Source organism: Chlamydotis macqueenii, chromosome Z, assembly GCF_036417535.1.
Source record: "Chlamydotis macqueenii isolate bChlMac1 chromosome Z, bChlMac1.mat, whole genome shotgun sequence".
NCBI lineage: Eukaryota > Metazoa > Chordata > Aves > Otidiformes > Otididae > Chlamydotis > Chlamydotis macqueenii.
Window position 1 is genome coordinate 50739790 of NC_141593.1, and position 23011 is coordinate 50762800.

Consider the following 23011-nt stretch of genomic DNA (forward strand, 5'->3'; position numbering starts at 1 on the left):
ATCCAAGACTGCCTTTGGTCATTTGTTTCAATGATTAATCACCCTGACTGTTAAAGGTTTGTGCCTTGTTTCCAAATTGAATTTCCTGCGACTTCAGCTTCCAGCTGCTGCACCTTGTTACGCCTTTCTCAGCTAGATTTAAAAGCCTCTTAAAACCTGATGTTTCTTTATCATGAACTACTTGTGCAGTCTTATCAAATCACTACTTAATTTTATTTCTGATCAAATAAACAGATTTAACCTCTTAAGCCTCTGCTTTAACCTGTCCATGCATGAATTTACCCCTCCCTTCAGCACCGCTTTCTTTCCTGAATGACTGCCACAAATCAGAAGAGAGCACTTACTGGGCTTGGAAAAGCAGGACCCTCCAATCCGCTGTTTTAAGCTTGAGGACATTGGGTTTCTTCTCATAGTCTGTTGCCTTGGATGCCAGCGCATGATGCACACTAACTGCATTCTTCAGGTCTTCCTCTGACAAAGCCTTTTCAGGCTTATATTCATCCTGTAGGAGTTAACAGGGGAAAAATGGCACCTTATTTATCCATGTGCTACTCCTTTTTCCTTAACCTAGGAAAAAAAACTTGTTCCACACTCATGAATAGTATTCAAGTATATGAACTGAATGCAACCTGACTTAAGCACTTGTGGTTTCCACTACCTTTAACATGTTTTCCTTTCTCTTTCTTTCTTTCATTTCAATCTCCTTGCAAGGCAGAGAAGTAGTTCCACTACCTGCTTGACAGGAAGAGGGGTGAACAGGGAGCATTTGACTATCACAACAGCTGTGGACTATTTGTCTTCATTTCAGGAATCCTTCATGGCCAGCTCCCCACCTCCACTGCTCAGCTGCTGATTCCTGCTTGGGTTCTCAGCATCCGCTGCTCGATTTTTACTTTTCTCAAACAACTACCTTTGTGTGTCTTCCTAAGCAGGCCCTCACACAGTGGAGAAGCCTCCAGAAAGAAGCCTTGTTAGTCTTCACAAAGCAAATATAGCAACTTCCTTTTAATCTCTTTGCTCAGGGTCTGCAAATGGCAAGCACAGCCTCGTCCATGTTTTTAACACAACAGTACCACTCCTAACATCAAATGACAAAAGCAGGCAGTCAAACTCCTCTATCTTGCAAGTGTCAGCCTGGGAGCAGTCTTTGATCTCCTGAGTGACAGAAGCTGGATTAGGGCACAATCATGCTGTAGCCACAATTTCAGTTTAAAGCCCACCTGACTGTAAATGGCTTGGGAAATCCAGGAGTTTTTTCAAGGGAAAGTCACTTGCCAGCAATTCTGCATATGCAGTTTCTGAAGGAGAGGCCAAAGCAGTCTGCAATTTACTCCATTTCTCCCCTTTAGTACATAGACTCATAGAATGGTTAGGGTTGGAAGGGACCTACAAAGGTCATCTAGTCCAACTCCCCTGCAGGGAGCAGGGACATCCCTGACTAGATCAGGTTGCTTAGAGCCTCATTCAGCCTGGCCTTGAATGTTTCCAGGGATGGGGCATCCACCACCTCTCTGGGCAACCTGTGCCAGTGTTCTAAAAGTTTCACTGTAAAATTTTTTTTTCCTAATATCTAATCTAAATCTAACTCCCTCTATTTTGAAACCATTACCCCTTGTCCTATCACAAGAGGCCCTACTGAACAGTCTCTCCTCATCTTTCCTGTAGGCCCCCTTGAGGTATTGGAAGACCGCTATAAGGTCTCCTTGGAGCCTCCTGTTCTCAGTCTCATCTGAAACACCCACCAAGGGAGGGGGAGTGATGGCTGCAAAACAGAGAAATAATTCCTTGCAGGCAAGATAACTGTGGATCCCTCCACTTGAACACAAGAGTTATGAGATGGGGTTTAGCAGGCAACAGAGTGCAGGATGCAGAGCATGTGCAGGGGCAGCACTAGCTTAAACACCCAGAGAGGTGCCCACCCCAGAGAAAAGCTGGTTAATGTGCATGAATTGGTTTACAGGGCTTATCTGGCAGTACACAGGCCAGGGTTGCAGCCAGAGGTAAGGACACCACTGACAAAGGCGTCTGTGCTCTCAGCCAAGCTGGGTTTGGTCAGGGTTCTCCAGGATGAGTTTCAATGGATGGGGGGTCAACCAGCTGTGGTAACCACCTCCCAGAAGGGAGGACAAAGCGTCCTGCTCCTCTGCCATGTCTCAGCCTCCCCCAGAGGTCCAGATAGTGCAGGCCCAGAATTTGCTGCTGCTGAGACACTTCACCAGAGGAAATTAACCAGCAATACTGTTGCAGCTTCATTGCCCACTTGGAACCAGACAAGGGCACAACCCACCACGTATCTGGCAGGCCTAGCACAAACGCAGAGCACTGCTGCACAGATGACCAGAGGGTAGCCTTCAACCTAAACATCTGTGACATACAGGATTTTCAAGGTCTGGCAGTGAGCGAAGCCAAATGTCCTTCCTGTATCATAGCTTGAGTCCCAGCAAGCTTTGGAGGGATGTCTATATAATGATGGACTTTGCCTACTCCTGCTTAGGGCACTCTCCAAACCTTCCTCTAGGAAGATTTGGGAAAGTCCCTGGCTGAAGGACAAGAACTGGAGGCTGTCCAATGTCTGGCTCAGCCGCATCTTGAAGATGGAGGAAGCAAGCCCCTAGGTCAAGCTTCTTCCTTCACGGGTTCAAAAACTGATTTATCTGGTGGTAGTTTGGGAAGAAATAACTGGCTCCACTGTCCAGGGAGACTGGGAAAACTTCAGGGCCAGGAAATGAATCTAGACAAGCCTTAGAAACATGATATTCTGTCTTTCCTCAAGTTACTGCCTAGAGACGGTATCAGCTATTGCCTTGCCTGTTGCCTCCCAGCTTCCTCTGTGAGAAGCATCCAATGTCCACAACCCGCTCTGGTGTCTAAACCTGTTCCAGAAGAACTCCACATTTGGGCAGCCACAGAAGCAGTCCTGGCTGAGAACCCCTCCTTACCAACAGAGACCATTCATGATAATTCTTGCTAATCCCACCAGATCAACTGGCTGCAATCTACCTTGACAGCTGCGGCTCTGTCAGCTTCTCCAAAGGCACTGATCAGCATACCGGAAATGTCTCCGCATAGTTGGCCAGCCTCAGAGAAAGCCGGGAGGATGTGAATGTGCTGTCAAAATTCATCCTCTAAGGCCTCCAACTGTTTTCAACTGTCAAAGATATGGATATTCCTGCTAGGGGAGCAGGAACATCCATATCTCCTTCACCATCAAGGACAGCACGTGCTCTGATGTGCGAGTGTCAGTGTGGAGGCTGAGCTCAAATGGAAGGCAGCTTACTAAAGTTACATCACGACAGTGCCAAGAAATATATGAGGAGCCAGAAAAGAACTGTGATCTCTCTATCAGCTGAAGACTGATGTGAGTGCTGCACACAATGCAACGACATGCTGAATTCATCTTTCTCAAACTCCCGGAGAATGATTTTCCAACATCCTGTTGACCTGGAGTCAGCATGTTTCTAAATCCATTTTTGATAGATCAGAGAATGGTATTTGGCTTTTTATCAGTCAGTGTACTGTGGGTGGATAACTTTGCTCAGCTGCACGTGATGGCTGCAAAATTCTTTTTCAGAAAGTCTCATCACTGAACACTTTACATCATTCTAGCCTTTCTCTCTTTTTTTTTTCCTAATATTTTAACAGAGAAAACACATTTGAGAAAAGTTATATAAAAAATACCTGAAAGCCTGCAAGATTATAAAGTGTGCCACATCAAAGAGCAAAGATCCTGCAAACCTCAGAGAAGAGTCCAAACAAAACATGAAGGTCCATGTCCTGCACTGCTTGCCCAGAAGAAATTTCTAGCAAGTAAGTGAGGTCAGCCTTATGTCCTCTCCTTATAAGCCTCTCTTCTGTACGCACATCACATCCCATGTCAGTCTAGTGAACAGACATTCTGTCAAGCTCCTACTTCACAGTTTCCTCTTGCTACAAACAGAGGGCAGGAAATTAACCTTGGCCTGAGGATGCCCAGAGACAGGGCCAACATCTCAAACATGTCAAACCTCTCATTTTATATAATACTGTGCAGGCATGTTTAGTGAATTGTGAATGCTTCCACTGAGCCCCTCTGGTAGTCTCTGTGCTCACTAATTTAGAAACGATCTCTCTTAAATCATTCATTTAAAAATAAAACAATATGCAGCACACGAATTAGCACTGGAACAGTTCCAATGGAAAAAAAAAATAAAATGTCGGTATGGAGTCAAGACTGCCCAGACAAATTCCCCAGTAAATCTCAAGTGACCATCACTTACACACCACTCTCATACGTGGACTTTGACAGCAAAACGAGGAGAACTGGACTGATATGCAAACACAATGGCAGCAGAATTGAGATCACACTGCCCACTGGGGAAATCACAGCTGCTATTAAACAATTAATATTTATATTACAGTAGTGTCTTGAGGGAAAAGCTGAGTTACAGATAAACACAGAAAGTAATAGTGCAGAAGTTTGTACGTCTTTGTGTGTATACAGCACCTAGAACAGTGAGATTTCTCTCTCCCCTGCTTGAATAGCACTCAGTGCAATGAAACCATCATCAAAGATATTACTTCCACAGATATATAGATAATACACAGATAATGAGAGAAAGAGGGAAAATGTGTCTGTGCTTATGTGAATGCACCCTGCTGTGTAGCACTCCATAATCAGGAGAGAAGGGAAACAGAGGCAAGGAAATCATTTTCTCATGACTACTGCCAGAGCTAAGCATTTCTACAAAGAAATCAAGCTGTACTAAAATGCTCCTGAAGTTTCTGAAATTAGGATAATTTCAGTCTCCTGGTATACTGCAAAAGGAAACAACAGCTCAGTAACTTTTACTACAACAGTTTGGTCTAGCTGTGTATTTTAAAAGCCTGGCACCCTCAGCTTCTGCGATACCACCTCGCTAACAGAGCAAAGTTTATATCAGGGCTGAAGTAAAGCCCTGCTGGACCTTCTGGGGCTGAAGAGAAATCAGAGGATGTTTCACAGCTGCAGCATGAGGTATTGTGGCTGAGCAGGGGCCAGAGGCACCCTAGGAAGGCTCACAGCTGCCCCCTCACTCTGGGAATGAGTCACTTCCCATCAGGACCCTCTGTTAACCTTTTATGGCACTAAAGTAAAAGCCTTGCTTGTCTCTGTGCTCCTATAGAATGGATTCAATGCAAGTGTCTTCAGGACCAAGTGGGAGAGTGCAGCTTTGCAGAGTAACCACCCTATAATCACTGAATTCAAGTGCTGTGCCAAGTACAAGACACACAAATAACAAACAAATAAGAACAAGAACTCCAGCAAGGCTTTTCATTCTGCAAAGATTTAGTCAGATATGAAATTACTCTCTTGTTCTCAAAAGGATGGAGGGTGAGAGTGGGGAAAGGGTGAGTGTGGGGAGAGCATAATTCTGTAGAAAATTTGTATACTACCTTGGCATCTCTACATTTTGTCAAACAGGAAGCATTTTAAATAAATATGCCAGTGATACTCATGAAAGTATTTTAAGACTCTAAAATACACAGCATCTCCAATTTCTTCCCCTTGAAAGCTTATTAATCCCCCCACAAAGATGAAATAAGAAATTAACTAATGTGTCATGGACAATGAGCCTTCTTACTTCTTAGGGAACCACACAGTCTTTTGAAACAAACACTAAAGATGACTTATTTCAGAAGTCAAAGCAAGTGACTCCCTTTCACCCAGGAAAGGCAAGTACAAACCTGCCATGAAGGCCACTTTAGTAAAATCTGAACCTGCTGCCAGCAAGAGGACCAGAGGGAAGGCTCAGCTGCGATTCAGAAGACTCTGTTCTAGTCTCTTGCACTGGCTTTGAGCATGTCACATCCAACTTCGAGCCCAAATCTTCCATCCAGACTGCAGATTGTTTTGTCTGTTTCAGGATTTTAGCCCTCTCAAAAAGGCACTGCAGTCAGAGCATCCACCTTGTAAACCTCATGCTGTAAGAATCTGATCAAAACCACTCTCTCTCTTCACAGAGACTATCCAGGTTGGCCCCAATGAAACCATCAGCTTCACAAAGTGTGTTGGGTTTGTGCAGCAGGGGAGGTTACAGTGGTGGCTTCTGTAAGAAGCTGCTAGAAGTTTCCCCTTTGTCCAGTGGACTGGGCTGGCTCCAGGGTGGACCCTCCACCGGCCGGGGCTGAGCGAGTTGGCGAGGGTGATAATGCCTCTGTGATAACATATTTAAGAAGTGGAAAAAAAAGAAAAAAAAATTACAGAAACGGGGCCAGAGGGGGGTAGGCACGGGCCTTGCCGGCCTCATCCTCAGGCTTCCTGTCAGGCAGCTGTCTGGGCCTGGCCCTACCAAGAGAAGGGAAGGGAAAGAGGAAAAGGGGAAAGAGGGGAAAGAGGGGAAAGAGGGGAAAGAGGGGAAAGAGGGGAAAGAGGGGAAAGAGGGGAAAGAGGGGAAAGAGGGGAAAGAGGGGAAAGAGGGGGAAGAGGGGGAAGAGGAGAGAGGGAAAGAAGAGTGAAGAGAGAAAAAGAGAGAATAAGAGAGAAGAGAAAAGGGGATATGTGTGAGAACATAAGAGGCATCTGCCTGAGCCGAATGTGAAGGATTGAGAAGAACGGCTGCAGACGCCAAGGTCAGTGAAGAAGAAGAGGGAGGAGAAATGCGGCTCCTGGCCTCGGCCCTGCAGCCCGAGGTGAAGACCATGGTGAGGCCGGCTGTGCCCCTGCAGCCCATGGAGGCCCACGCAGGAGCAGAGATCCACCTGCAGCCGGTGGAGGACCCCACGCCGGGGGAGGTGGATGCCTGAAGGAGGCTGTGGCTCGTGGAGGGCCCGTGCTGAGGCAGCCGTTCTGGAGAGACTGTACCCCGTGGAAGAGATGACCCATGCTGGAGCAGTTCATGAAGGACTGCAGGCCATGGAGGACCCCACGCTGGAACAGAGGAGGAATGTGAGGAGCTCCGAGGAGGAGGAGGAAGGAGCAGCAGAAACAATGCATGATGAACTGACCGTAACCCCCATTCCCTATTCCCCCTGTGCCACTCGGGGCTGGAAGAAGGCGTTCCAGTCAGGAATTAAGTTAAGCCTGGGGAAAGGGAAGGTGAGGGGAAGGTGTTCTTAAGATCTGTTTTTTCTCTCATTATCCTACTTTGGTTTTATTTTTAATAAATTGAATTAGTTTCCTCAAGTCAAGTCTGTTTCACTCATAACGGTAACTTGAATGATCTCTCCCTACCTCAAACCTTGCGCTTTTTTTAATATTACCTCTCCCTTGTTTCCTTGGAGGGTAGGGAGGGCGAGTGAGTAACTGCCGTACCTTGTTAGTGAGGCTAAACTATGACAGAAAGCCACAGCAGGTGAGGAGGGAACAGCAGTATGTGCTTGAACCTGCACTCCCAATAGCTGCAAAACACAGTGGAAATGTAAAAAGGCTTTCAAAGCATACTTCTGCAATACAGGGCAGTCTGGACAAACATCACCTATTTAATGAATATTTCACCTACATTGGGGGGCAAAAAGCCTTAACAATCTACTTAGCTACCATTATTTGATTTTGACAGTTCTCACTCATATGTTGCATTTCACATTTCAAGAGTATAGTTAAAACTGTATTATAGTATATTTAAGTTTATGCCAAAAGACTTGAAGGGGTTTCAGCTGACTTTTTTTTCTTTTCTTTCAGATTTCTTGCTGTCAGGGAGCAAAGTTTCTTAGAAACCAGTGTCTCAATTTTCTTTAGGGAAAAAAAAAAAAGTATCCTCTTTGTCTTCAGTTTTGCTGTGGAGCAGAAGCTGCAGATTTCTACCAAGGCCAAGCTGCCTTTCAATTGTTTTGCAGCAAGTCTTGCAGGCATTGCAGAAAAGTGTACTACGAATAGATGGGAAAGGAGGACAGCCCTACAGGGGGGGAAGTCATACATATGAAATGCAATATTAAAAGCAGCCTAGAGGAAAGAGTGCAAGACAGAGAGATGGTGCACATATGGATGGGGACAATGGAACTGAACTTGAAAGTGTGGAAAGGGGGAGGGTGTCAACGAAAGGATTCATACCTGAATGTCTGTGTAAACAGGGTAGGGGACAGAGAGAGCAGCTACAGTGTGTGCCAGAGGGAAAGGAGCCTGGAGGTGGGCTGTAAGGGCAGAGAGGATGCCTGCTGCTTTATCACTCTTGAATTAGTTTCCAAAAGACAGTGATTTCCCCTACCTTCTGCAAGTACAGGACTGTTCCCTTCAGCACAGCATAAAAGGTTTTCCAGCCTCGCTTTCCCCGGGGAGCTGCAAAGAAAACAAATGAAAACCCATTTAACTCAGATCCATTTTTAAACTTTGTCTAGGCAACAGGAGAGCTACATTAGTCCTGTGTTAAACCTCCTTTGTACTCTCCTTTTCAAAGGACAATGCAACTCAGTACAGTGCCTGAACATACCTGCTATGTGAAAGAGTAATAAAACAACCCTGACGATAGCGCTGGACTGGATCAGAAGGGAACAGCAGCATTGCAGAAAGCAGGCCAGAGAGATCTAGTCTTTGTGCTCCTGCAGGTAGGCGGACACTGCCCCTACATAGCTAGGTCTGAGCTCTGTGCCGTAGCAGTTTTCAGGAGGAATCAGCCTTTCTCCATGTCACAGCAAGCTGGTAGGCAGAGCTCAGGACCAACAGGACACTGCTCAGAAAGCAGTGCCTCTCAAGAACATCCTTCCCCTTTGCTGCTGCTGCACACCCGAGTTGGCACTGAGTGGTCAGATGGCTTCTTGGTCCCTTCCTCTCTTCCTGCAGCTGCAGTGGAAGCCAAACAAGAGAAAGGAGAGGGGAGCCAAAAAAAATCATAGGGAAAAAAAAAAATCACCGCTCAAGAAACCTAAAGATGAACAGTTATAGATTGAAGAATGTAACAGAGACAACATTTCCAGCCCACAAATTCCTAGAAACAAGCAGTGTTGGGGGGTGGAAAAGGAAAAGAAAAAAAAAAAAGGGATTCAATATGAAGGCTCCCATTTGAAATTCAGCTGCAATAAAGCAAGAGAAGGCACAGGATGTACGGTCACAGTGCCAGAGACTAGAAGCCTGCACCTAAGCTCACTCTTGACCAAGCACGCACCACTGAACAGCATCCACTTGCCTCTGTACTGAAATTAGTAATGTATGCACGACTAAAGCATCACCCTCAGAAAGGCATCCCGTTCTGATCTGAAGATAGCAAGTGATGGTGAAGAGGTTATTAGTCCCTTGCTCCAGAGGTTTTATCATTCTCATCTCACATGATGGGCCTTATTTCTAATTTGCATTTGTTTGGTTCAGCTTCCAGCCACTGGCCCCTACTCCATCCTCCTCCTGGAGGCGGCCTAAGTGCTTTAGCCTTTAGTACTCCTGTCCTGAGAAAATACATGTAGTATGCTAGCACATCACTTCATTAGCAATCCTGCACAAGCTGATCTCTGTGCTGCAACAGCTCCATTAGGAAATGAAATATGAAAAGTTCTAATTAACTTTAAAAAAAATCAGTTTCATTCTATTTGCAGATCGGAGCTCAGAACACAACTTTTTCAAGACTTGCATGACAATGAGAGACAGACCTCTAAGATGTACAGGAACTTCTGAAAACACGGCCCTAATTACATTACTCATAAAAGGATTATCCCCAAATGCCAACATCCAGTGTGCTGAATAATGAGCAATTCTGATTACTTATAATTAAATAAATAATTTAATAAAGAAACTAGATACAATTATTTATTAAGCTTAAATAAACAAAAGTTGAATAAAGAAAAACCTACTCAGAGCATCCAGTCATCACAAAGAATGAGGTCAGCTAGATTTCGACATCTCTGTTTGGATTTAGTTGTCAAGCTTTCAGCCTCCAGCTTGAAAACACCAACCTCCAATTGTACCTTGCAAATTACACTAGCAAAACATGTGAACATGTGAACATGAACATGAAGAGCTTAGTCCAGCTAGGAGACAGTTGCAGTTACTGGAAACCCATCACAAAGTCGGAATTTGCCTTCAGGATTCTGCCCAACAGTGTGAACCATGAGTAGGCGATCATCAACGACGACTGGGGAAAATACAGATGCTCTGAGTAGTCTTTACTGTTTCCAGGATCAATAGAAAACAAACAAATTAAGTTAGTTAGACCAAATAACAAAACATACACAGGTGAATGAGAGGCATTCGATAATTAGTGCACCACAATTTGAAGTAGGACAAAAAGGAAAGAGGATAATTAAAGTAAGAAAGAGACATAGCAGTATTATTACAAAAAAGGGCCAGGGAGGAACTGTATGGAATAAATCTGCCTGTTACCAAAAGCTGATAAACTTCATTGTGTATGTGATCCAAGGCTGGGAAAGTAGGGAAGTGAATGGTTACAGCATCTTCCAAGCAGAAATAAATAACAGTCTTTCTTTAAAGAAAGACCCAGAGGGGAGGGGAGATATGAAACAATCTGGTGTCACATAAGAAAAAGGAGAATTACCAAACTACTACAGAACAGCTACTGTAATTCACTTGAAATTGTTTTCTCTTCTGTAAATCATGAGATTCATTTTCTTTTAGCACAAAAGATTCACATTGTTTTGCTGTAACACATTATTCATTAGGCTCATGCATTAGAGCTGCTGCAAATAGGACTGAACATTGTAAATCCCGGCCTAATAGTGAGAGTGTGATAATCCAATTGCGGCATTGTTTGTTATTGCTGCAATTTCCTCTAATGAAGGAGCACTATTTGCCTTGAGAAGCACATGGGCTCATCTAAATGGCACTGTGCAAAGATAACAAGAAAATAAGACATTAAGAGTGAAAAATACTCACTTTTCTTTCCGTCCATATCCGCATGGATTTTCCGAGCCAGAAATCCAGTTTTATACACAGCAGCATTTGGGTCATGAGGGATATCCAGGAATGGATTATTTGAGTTGCCAATTCGACTGACAGCCTTCATCTGGTTCCCATTATCCTTTTCATCTGTACCGTCTGCATGAGACTTTTTCTTCTCTTCTTCGTCTCTTAAAAAGCAGTGGAAACAAGCATCAACAAGAGGCGGACCAGCGAAGTTTCATTTCAGTAATTCTTACATGCTTCTTACCGAAACATACCTCTCTCTTTATAGAGGCCCCTATTTTGAGAGAAACCTAGACATGTACCAAAACATAGTTGGATTACAAGTAAAGCTTCAGTTCACCTACTTCACCAGCACAGGACATAGGAGCCAGTTTTCAAAAAAGCCCAAGTTTCCCTTTTATAGTCTCAAAAGACAGGATTTCAAGGGTGTTCTGTGTCCTCCAGCTTCACCTATTTTTAATTCCACTTATCTGAGTGGTAAAATGGAAAATATTTGCCTGCTGGGCTCTCCTGAAAAATCTCCAATTTCTTCATGAGTTCACATGTAGATGAAATGAATTAGATTACTACATCACTTTGGCTTATCCCTTAACTTAGCATATGAAACATAGACTCTACCTTCTTTTCTTTATTTTCCTCCATAGACTAGCATAAAAGTAGTAATTTAAAAATAAAAACTACACTAGGTGAATTATGTTTTCTATATTTTAGAAACAAAATGGTGCTCAAAATGTTACTTATTAGGGCAATGTATTCAACACAGTTCTTGGGGACAACAATGCAACCCATTTCTGCAAGCCACAAGCACTGCTTGACTAATAAATGCCTTTTTGCTCGTTACAGTCAGAGGCAAAAAGGTACCAGGCAACCTAGAAAACAAAGGATGTCCATCAGAAGACTAGGATGATAGTTTTCAGAGAAAAAGAGGCCCCTGAATCTAAGTGGATGGTGTACATGGAGGAACTACAGTTAGTGTCAGATTACAGAGCAGCCCTGTGTCCTTTGAAGTTGCACAAGATATTTCCCTCCAGGTAACCAGGAAAGGTGTGTCAGGGAGGATGAAGGCTGTCATTGGAAAGTCGTGGTAGTAATGCTTCTCCTAAGACCAGAACCTGATTTAAAAAAACCCAAAACATTATCACTTAAGTGTAATGATGGCTAATAGAGGGGCTAGACTTTAAGTTGCTGCGTCTCACTGGACTCAGACAATCAGCAGAGAGAGCAAGCTCAGGCAGACCTTCCAATTACATGCACACATTCAAAGGTGTATATCAGACGAGGATTAGCAAGGCCTATTTCTGTCCAAAAGCTCCTTTTGGGGTACCATACGACATATCTGCATATGGGAACGACCATCCAAAGAAATGTCCTCCAAGAACTGCAGGCTAGAATGACAATCTGTGTTTTCCTGTTCTCTGCTGAAATGATCTTCTGGGGAATAACTTAGTTTGAGGAGATAAAAGGATAAGAGACTGGTCTGACAACAAGGAAACCAAATCCAGAGTCAAGGAGGCTGTATTAGTGAACTCAGCAGTGTCGGAGAATGTTCCCAGGCATCTGACTTTGATCACCTCATATTACTTTGTGCTTGGCATGGTCTCAGCCCAGCACACTCCCAAACAATTTCCAGACACTGTTTAGGAATTGACATAGTGAAGGACCACTCCAACAGGCACTACAGGGGCAAGGATCTTCTTTTGGAGGGTAAGAGTTTTCAACAGTATGGATATGGACGCTACACATTGACATTCAGCCTGAGAGTCACACAAAGGTGCCAGACATTTGATTTAGTTGTACAGATATAGACAAAGTGGTGCATCATACCTTCACGGCGTTGTCTTGCAAGATCTCCTGATTAAGAGGAACAAAACTTTTACCTGAAGACCTGATTCCTGCAAGGGAGAGCAGTCCTTGCATCCTTCAGCCTATTGATAAGTGTTTTCCCACTCCAGAACAGAGATCTGCAAGAAACTTTTTGTTGGTCAAAGCAATAAGGATTTCTTCATGTGTGCTTTGGTTGAAGCCCTCTCCCAATTGAAAAAGAGTAGGAATTCCTGACAATTATGAGTGTCCCCAGCCTTTCTGTGGCTACTACACAGTAAATGTGGTAAGTTTGTAAATGTAAAGCTGCTGGCAAGTCTGGACCATTGTGTGACATGTGTTTCTTAGATATATGTCCATTCCAGGAGCGAACTCTCTCAACACAAGTCTGTGGTACCTAATCCAGACTAAAGTCTCTTATAGGGTACAAGCACTTGGGCTGATTTGTCACACAGAAGTGCTTTGTGAATTCTGAGATCTCAACCAAGGACAGAGTGGATTTGTCCTTGTCAGCAGAGACCTACTGCAGCAAATGGAGATCTGGGACTCACTTATTCAAATACTTGATGTGGCTTCAGTGGTCAAGCATAAGAAGAAAGCAGGACAACTGGGAGGAGTTTCCAAGTAGCTAAGCAGTTATTAGCCTGTGCTTACCTACCCTCCAAAGTTGTCTGAACAGATAGGTCTTGGATAGGCTTTATCAAGGATATAACAATCTGAGTGTACTCCTCACCAGTCTTTAGGGTATGATTGCAAGAACGAAGAGCTGCAGAAAATTCAGCTGGCCTCTGGATACATACATACACCCAAAACCTGATATTTGAAACCCTAGTCTGTGGGGGGCGCAACTACTTCCTAATACTCAGATGGCTCTCACAGATTATTCAAGTCGTGTAACATCCTAGCGTGAAGGCCTCCAGGGATGCGGGGGTAAGAGTCAGTGGGTGGTGTCTCTGTGCAGGTATAGGTATGTTCAGAGTTAAAGATCTAGTGTCACACAGACAGAGCTCAGGTCTTTGTCAGGGCCAGGCTTGGTGCTTCTTCTTTCCATTTGATACAGGAAACAGCACATTCCTTGTGCCTTTGCAGAAAAAAACCCCACACGGATTCCAACATAACTTTTGTTGTAGCAAAGCATCATAATGACGGTCCACTTAGGTTTGCAGAAGTCTTAAGACATCTTTGATAAGCAGATGGAGACCATTCCTGGCTCTGGGTGTGGAAGCGATTCCTTTAGTGACCCCTCTCTGACAACTGAAAGGGGCTGATGGCTGTGAACCCTCTTGTAGGTCCCACTTGCTGTCCACAGAAAGTGGGATCTACTAGTGTCTCTGCTCTGCAGGGTACTGCTGACAGGGGAAGACTATCACCTGTAGAGTTTCTCCAAGACTCTGCTTGCAGCACATGATATTTGGAAGGCTTCCCAAAACAAGGTGCTTCAGTTGCCGTTCCCTTAGTTTGTCTCCTTGGAAAGCGACCTGTAGACAGAGCAGTAATGCGGGCACTGGCTGCCCATGAGAACCAGCACATCAAAGCAAGGATCTGCTTGCTGTACCACCTGGAGACATAGCATTGAAACAGCAATGTTTTCCATCCCAAATGCATGATCACTGAAAACTAGACAGAGTTTGCCTCTTATTCTTAAATAGGCATATTTGAAAACCAAGCAAAAATGCAGATGTTGTCATTTTGGTGAAGAAATATATTTTTGCCTCTTCCCAAAAAGACACTATACAAGAAAGCCTCATTTTTTATCTTCTGGGAGAAAACCAACATCTAGTTCTCTCAGTAACAAAAACATTTCTGTAAACACTATAGTCTGATTTGAGGCTCTGCCTCGGAAAATTTAGAAGTCACTAAGCTGGAAAGACAGGGTCAAGCCCTTCATTTTTAAAAGTCTGTTTCATCTCTGCATTTGTTCAAATAGAAAACTTACATTACATGACATGGCAGAAGGCTGGGTTTATCCATTTAAAAATTGGCATTTAAAAAAAAATCAGATTTGTAACATAATTATATGAACCTGTGGAACTGACAGCATCTGTATATAATTGACTTGAGAAACCAGTGGACAGACGTTCTGCCATCCTTCCCAAAGGGAAGAGAGAAGAAAGGAGAGCCAGGTGATGACCATTTGATTCGTCCCTAAAACCAATCATGAAGTTACAAACAGGGAACATCCTAGAACTTGGAAGATGAAGAATTAATTACAGTAGAGAGAGATATCTTGGTTTGACCTAGAAAAGGTGAGCTTCAGCACAGATGTCTTTATAACCACCCCAGTCTCAGCATCATAGTTTGCCGCAGGAAAAACAGAAAAGATTTGGCAGTAGCCCTTTCCCACCATTACCACCTCAAAGATCTATTTTGGTTTGTCTGGAAGGAGGTGATTTTTCAGTGCGGTCCAGGAAAAAAAGAAACAAAAAAAGAATATACCGTGTCCATATCTAAACCATTCTGGAAAGAAAACTGTATCATCAACTAGTCAAAAATCAAGTGAGTCTCCTGAAAACTACACTGTCCTGCTGAGAGAAAGCTTTCAGGATACAACTGGCCCAAATGCAGCAATTTTCTAAGCAGCACTTTGGGATTTCATATGTTAATTCTAGATCATCATTCAGCCTATTTTAAGATTATGATTTTATTGTTCCTATCACCTTCAACAGGAAGTAGACATAACATTACAAACAATGGAGAACAATAACATTTACCACCACATTTCCATGTAGACATCATGCAAACAAAATATATCTAGCTCTGGCGCCTTTGAAATAAAATTATTTTTTCTTCTCCAGCTTAAAGCTGACTGTGATTGGTGCAAAAGCCAAAGGAAGAGAAAAATTTACAAAACCTGGGTCACAATATTATAGACAATGGGAGCTAAGAGATGTTAAGAGGTCAGCTAATCCATCTCTCTGCTTCTAAGGCTCGATTGACTCTTCCTAACCCGTTCTGGACAGAATAACAAGTTCATAAAAACCTTTAGTGAAAGCACATCCATAGCTCTTCCAGGCAAACCTATGCCCTGGTTTAAAAGACTTGTTGCTAGAAAGCTTTTTTCAATGTTGAACCCAGACTTCCCTTGTTTCAAATTTAAGCCCATCCATGATGGGTGTGAAGAATAATTCACTGCCTTCTCCTCTGCAACAGCCTTTACACATTCTAAAAAAATACACTCAGGTCTCTCTCCTTAGTGTTCCCTTTTCCAACTAAACAAACTCAACTCTTATTCTCACCACTCATGTTTACAGGATCTTTAATTCATTTCATCTTATGCGTGATGCCAGGGTTGAAGAACACAAGATTACCATTTGAGTATGAAAAAGAATCTCATAGAAATATCAAGTCTCTCAGGAAAATTTAAGCAGCATAAGAAATTATCACACAATTATTGGGGCTACATGCACTCCAGGGGTGGTTCCAATTACTTCAGTACACTGAAAACAGGACACACTGGGACTGACGTTCCTTAGGGGCCGGTATTAGGCCCAGCCCCGTTTAACATCCTTGTCAGTGACATGGACAGTGGGATACAGTGCACCCTCAGCAAGTTCACTGATGACACCAAGCTGTGTGGTGCAGTCGACATGCTGGAGAGAAAGGATGCCATCCAGAGGGACCTTGACAAGCTGGAGAGGTGGGCCCATGCAAACCTCATGAAGTTCAGCCAGGCCAAGTGCAAGGTCCTGCACATGAGTCAGGGCAATCCTAAGCACAAATACAGGCTGGGCAGAGAATGGATCGAGAGCAGCCAGCCCTGAGAAGGACTTGGGAGTGCTGGTGGATGAGAAGCTCAACATGAGCCAACAATGAGCGCTTGCAGCTCAGAAAGCCAACCGCATCTTGGGCTGCATTAAAGGAAGCGTGACCAGCAGGTTGAGGGACGTAATTCTGCCTCTCTACTCTGCTCTTGCGAGACCCCACCTGGAGTACTGGGTCCAGCTCTAGAGCCTCCAACCTAAGAATGATGTGGACCTGTTGCAGAGAGTCCAGAGAAAGGCCACAAAGATGATCAGAGGGCTGAAGCACCTCTCCTATGAGGACAGGTTGAGAGAGTTGGGGCTGTTCAGCCTGGGGAAGAGAAGGCTCCAGAGAGAATTTATAACAGCCTTCCAGTACCTAAAGAGGGTGTATAAAAAAAGACAGGGAGAAACTTTCTAGCAGTCCCTGTTGTGATAGGATGAGAGGCAGGCAGATTCAGACTTGATATAATGAAAAAAAATTTTAATGAGGGTGGTGGAACACTGGAACAGCTCACCCAGAGAGGTGGTTGACGCCTCATCCTTGGAAACATTCAAGGCCAGGTTGGATGGGGCTCTGAGCAACCTGATCTAGTTGAAGGTGTCCCTGCTCCTTGCAGGGGGGTTGGACTAGATGACCTTTGAAGGTCCCTTCCAACCCAAACTATTCTATGATTCTAACTGGCTGAAACACTACTTGGCTTCACAGCATTTAGTAGGAACTTCTGCCAATGACTTCAGTGAGATTCAATCACTACTTAGTGCTTCACTTGCTGTTCAAAGAAATGAACCACAGTCCAACAGACAGGAACGATCTAGAACTGTAAGTAGTAGAGAAGAAATATGGAATGGGACAAAAGACAAAATAATCGTATTACTGATGGTTAGTTTTCCCATACTGCTTTTCTCTTTTCTCTCATGACACAGAACAACAAGGCAGGCAAGACAAGACAGGAAGCGAAGCAAATAAAGTGGCAAGCCAAGTAAATGGCAGAATGTTTTCCCACAGTTCTATTGTGAAAAGTAACAAAAAAAAATTTAGGGGGTGCAGTGCAGAGTAGGACTGTGCATTCAGAAACCCACATTCACCAGTTCAAGGTAAACTCCAGGTCAGATCTGTTGATTTTACAGATCATGGTATATGATTCTCTTTTAACCTTCTGGAAAGCTTGAACCTCGAACTACTGCAGAAGAAGAACTGTAATGCAATTCTCTCTTCCAGAGCTGTACTTGTGCTTCCATGTTCATAAAAGATAAGTAAATACTCCTACTAAAAGTCTCTGGAGGACATCTGCTGATTAAGGTGTCACTTCTCTTGATGACAAAATTGGAGTCAACGGCACCCTTTTCTTTCTGTGGGCTTTGGATCAGACTGTAATTCTACTGTAAAGGGACAGCGAACCATTTAGGATGATGACACATAGCTCACAACTAGTAAGATAAGGATCATGTAGTGATGCTGGTGGAGGGGGAGCACAGTTCAGCCCACTGCTGTCAGCACGGCGCCAGTGCCAGCACCGAGGGTCCAGAAGCTGAGGAGGGATCACAGATAAGTGCAAATAAACCTAAACTGCGATCCAATAGCACCCCTGTCGCTCCAGCCAGCAAGTCGGCTTTGTCGGGGACCCAGCTGAAGTGTCTCTATACCAATGCACGCAGCGTGGGGAATAAACAGGAAGAGCTGGAGATGCGTGCACATGAGCAGGGCTACGACCTCGTTGGCATCACGGAGACGTGGTGGGATGACACATACGACTGAAGCGTCAACATGGAAGGGTATAGGCTTTTTAGAAAAGACAGGAAGGGGAGACGAGGAGGGGGTGTTGCTCTCTACGTCAGCAACCGGCTGGAGTGTGTGGAGCTCCGCCTGGGGGTGGAGGAGGAGCTGACAGAGAGCTTATGGGTCAAGATTAGAGGATGGGGACGGACAGGGGACGTTACGGTGGGGGTCTGTTACAGGCCGCCTGGCCAGGAAGACAGAGCAGACGAAGCGCTCTATAGGCAGATAGGAGCAGCCTCACGGTCACAGGCCCTGGTCCTCATGGGGGACTTCAACCACCCTGACATCTGTTGGAGAGACAACACGGCAGGGCACAGGCAGTCCAGGAGGTTCCTGGAATGCGTGGACGACAACTTCCTCCTGCAGGCAATAGAGGAGCCAACAAGGAGGGGTGCCATGCTCGACCTTGTGCTCACCAACAGGGAGGGGGTGCTGGGGGATGTGAAACTAAAGGACAGCCTTGGCTGCAGCGACCATGACATAGTGGAGTTCAAGATCCACGGGGCAGCAAGGAAACCACATGGCAAGCTCTCTGCCCTAGACTTCAGGAAGGCGGACTTCGGCCTCTTCAGGGACCTGATGGGCCAAGTGCCATGGGAGGCGGCCCTGGAGGGAAGAGGGGCCCAGGAAAGTTGGTCCATATTCAAGGAGCACCTCCTCCAAGCTCAGCAGAGGTGCATCCCGATGAAAAACAAGTCGGGCAAAAAGGCCAGGAGGCCAGCGTGGATGAGCAAGGAGCTCCTGGACCAAGTGAAAGTAAAGAAGGAAGCCTATAGAGGGTGGAAGCCTGGGAGGACTACAAAGAGGCTGCACAAGTGGCCAGGGATAAGGTAAGGAAGGCCAAAGCCCTGGCAGAACTGAATCTGGCCAGGGATATAAAATGTAACAGGAAGAGCTTTTATAGGTACGTAGGGGACAAAAGAAAGTCCAGGGAAAATGTAGGCCCCCTCCAGAAGGGAACTGGTGTCCTGGTTACCCAGGACATGGAGAAGGCTGAGGTTCTCAATGACTTTTTTGCCTCAGTCTTCACTGACAAGAGTTCCTGTCCCACCACCCAAGCTGTAGAAGGCGCAAGCAGGGACTGCGAGGATGAAGAACCGCCCACTGTACTCGAAGAGCAGGTTTGGGATCATCTGAGGAACCTAAAGGTGCACAAGACCATGGGACCTGATGAGATCCATCCACGGGTCCTGAGGGAACTGGCGGATGAAGTTGTCAAGCCACTGGCTATCGTATTTGAGAAGTCATGGCGGTCTGGTGAGGTCCCCGATGACTGGAAGAGAGGGAACATAACCCCAGTTTTTAAAAAGGGGAACAAGGAAGACCCAGGTAACTACAGGCCGGTCAGCCTCACCTCTGTGCTTGGCAAGGTCATGGAGCAGATTCTCCTGGAAACCATGCTAAGGCACATGGAGAGCAAGGAGGTGGTTGGTGACAGCCAGCATGGCTTCACCAAGGGCAGATCGTGCCTGACCAATTTGGTGGCCTTCTACGACGGGGTGACGGCATCGGTGGACAAGGGACGAGCAACTGACATCATCTACCTGGACTTGTGCAAAGCTTTTGACACTGTCCCGCACGACATCCTTCTCTCTAAACTGGAGAGACATGGGTTTGATGGACGGACCACTCGGTGGATAAGGAGTTGGCTGGATGGCCGCACTCAGAGAGTGGTGGTCAACGGCTCAATGTCCATGTGGAGACCAGTCACGAGTGGCGTCCCTCAGGGGTCCGTGCTGGGCCCAGCCCTGTTCAACATCTTTGTCGGCGACATGGAGAGTGGGATAGAGTGCACCCTCAGCAAGTTCGCCGATGACACCAAGTTGTGTGGTGCCGTCGACACGCTGGAAGGGAGGGATGCCATCCAGAGGGACCTTGACAGGCTGGAGAGGTGGTCCCGTGCCAACCTCATGAAGTTCAACCAGGCCAAGTGCAAGGTCCTGCACCTGGGTCATGGCAATCCTAAGCACAAATACAGGCTGGGCAGAGAATGGATTGAGAGCAGCCCTGAGGAGAAGGACTTGGGAGTGCTGGTGGATGAGAAGCTTAACATGAGCAGGCAATGCACCCTTGAGGCCCAGAAGGCCAACCGCATCCTGGGCTGCATCAAGAGGAGTGTGGCCAGCAGGTCGAGGGAGGTGATTCTCCCCCTCTACTCTGCCCTGGTGAGACCCCACCTGGAGTACTGTGTCCAGTTCTGGAGCCCCCAACACAAGAAGGACATGGATCAGTTGGAGAAGGTCCAGAGGAGGGCCACGAAGATGATAAAAGGGCTGGAGCACCTCTCTTATGAGGACAGGCTCAGAGAGTTGGGGCTGTTCAGCCTAGAGAAGAGGAGGCTCCGGGGAGACCTGATAGCAGTCTTCCAGTACCTCAAGGGGGCCTACAAGAAACATGGGGAAAGGCTGTTTAGTAGGGCCTGTTGCAATAGGACAAGAGGTAATGGTTTTAAAATAGAGGGGAGTAGATTTAGATTGGAAATTAGGAAAAAATCTTTTATGATGTGAGTTACAGAACACTGGAACAGGTTGCCCAGAAAGGTGGTAGATGCCCCATCCCTGGAAACGTTCAAGGCCAGGCTGGATGAGGCTCTGAGCAACCTGATCTAGTCGGGGATGTCCCTGCTCCTTGCAGGGGGGTTGGACTAGATGACCTTTGAAGGTCCCTTCCAACCCTAACCATTCTATGATTCTATGTAGCAGCCTTCCCCCATCTTACGCATCACTGTTACTGTCCCCTGTCTATGGCCTTATCACCAGCCATTAATCCACCAAGTAATGTACTGCCAGAGCATCTCTTAAACTCTTGCTTAGCTCATAAGAGAGAGTCTTAGATCCTCAAATACATTCTGGCTGGAGGAAAGGAAGGGGATTCCTTCAGCATGCCAGAATCGTGCAGGTGTTTATGCTATGTTTTGCAGCTCTATTTCCACCTTTGCCTTACCTCCCACTTCTTCCCCTGCCAAATGCATCAGGGAAGCAAAGGGATACTCTTTGGAAAGGAGAGCGGATCTTTCTTGGTCCCATCACAGTAAAATCAACCATGTACCCTTCCTATCCACCTTTCACTGCAGATCATGACAGCAGAGCAAGAGTGTGTGCTTCCTCCTTCTAACTCAGGCAGTCCCAGGCCTCCTTGAGGTGATTACTTTACACTAACCACACATCTCTGTAAAAGTGAGGACAGACATCTTCACACTGCCTCTTCCAGCCAGCACTCTCAGCCGTAAAGGTAAAGGCATAATCTCTTTGACTATGATCAGGATGAGCTTTGTTTCTAAGCATGGAAAGTAATTGTCACATCAGGGCCAGCTATCTGACTTTCGCATTTGAATGGACAATTGACCACTTCAAGCATTCTGCTGGGAGAAGGTGACTTTACAGCCACATCTCAAAGATTTATTTAAGGAGGATTCTGATTTCTCCCTCTTCCAGCCTGCTTGCAATTTTCCCCCAAATAATTCATTAGCAAAAGACACAGACTGGACTATGTAAACGCCAAAGCAGTTACTGCCTATACAGGAGCAAACTATCTCATAAATCACCTTGACTGAAGCTCATGGGAGCAGAGCCAGGCATGAGCCAGTTTCCACCTGGAGGCTGCCCAAGTGTTATTAGCCACGGTATGATCTCTTGGCAAGAGCTGGAGGAAAATTCTGACATTGAGAAAGTCACATAATGGGTTCTAGTGGGTCTAAAGTACCTGTGAGTGTCTTGCAAACAGCTCTGGTGTTGTGACATGTAAGATACACACAGCATATTCCAGGTCCAAGACACTGTCCAGGAAAATGTCTCCCACTGTGCTGTTTATGAGACTCATCAGAGATGGCACTTCTTGGTGATTCCCCATAGCAGCACACATTCCTCACTACTCTGACATTATGTAACACACTTCTGAACAGGGGCTGCAATCCCAGTTGGCACCAGTAGCCCTTGTAAGAGAGACTGCACACCCTGACAAACTTATTTGCAGGTGATGTACTCAAAACAAGGAAGATCAGAAGCCAATGAGCTTGCAAGATCTATGGCAGTTGCTAGGACTTCTAGCACAAAGGGTGTAGGAGCATGCATCCCAGACATACATTGTTCTCAAGAAGGTGAGGTTTCAGATATGTAAATCTACACAGGTAAGCATCTTGTATAGCCAAAACAGATAAATGACATCATTCTTTTATTTTACACCAAAATCCACTGTTCTGCAAGTGGCAAAATCTAAAACAGACCCTTCTACTCTTTGCTGGCATATCTAGACCACATGCAACCCAAGTACAGAGAAATGTCAATTTAACACAATCAGAAATTGAAGCTTCTTGTCTGCAGTATTTCCATAGTTAACAAGTGTTAGCCTGTTGAAAGCAGCTAAGGATGGGGGCCGGGGGGGCAGGGAATATCAGACTTTGTCCAATTAATCATCTTTCATATTAGGTTGTTGTCAAGTTATCCATAGTTAATCAGGAGACAAACCAAGACAATAAACCAACAGCAGGAAACTCAATCCAAGATGTGTGTTTCTATTCACTGGTTCTGACACAATGTACCGAAAGATAAAGGGAGAAGTCAGCTTCTGTTTTATTTATGCAGTCATAGAACAACAGAGGATTTAATTTCTCTCTTTTCAGACTGAAGTTTCCTACTAAATGAAACGTCCTCTTTCCTTACAAACACAGTTGGCTCCTATCATTAACAGCTCCCCTTGCTGGAGAAACAGATGAGGCAGTATTGCCAGGTCATTCATTAACAGAAAAGCAAACTCATTATGTACACTGGCTATCTTCTATAGGCTTTGCAGTCCACTCAGATGGTGACATAGGACATATAAACAGATTACTATACAGGTACTACTTTTAAACTCCTAATTTCTATGCAGTTTACT

General features: G+C 45.2%; 1 protein-coding gene across 5 annotated transcripts in view; it reads right to left on the reverse strand.

The window, feature by feature from the left end:
• Window positions 1-23011, reverse strand: part of PSD3 (pleckstrin and Sec7 domain containing 3) — a 121666-nt gene that overhangs the window by 20664 nt on the left and 77991 nt on the right. For all 5 annotated transcript variants that reach the window (XM_086769937.1, XM_086769938.1, XM_086769939.1 and 2 more), the window contains 3 exons: window positions 10769-10962; window positions 8160-8230; window positions 345-502 (listed from right to left, as the gene is read on the reverse strand). In XM_086769937.1, the coding sequence (XP_086626063.1) occupies window positions 345-502; window positions 8160-8230; window positions 10769-10962 (423 nt within the window). The remainder of the gene's footprint in view (window positions 1-344; window positions 503-8159; window positions 8231-10768; window positions 10963-23011) is intronic.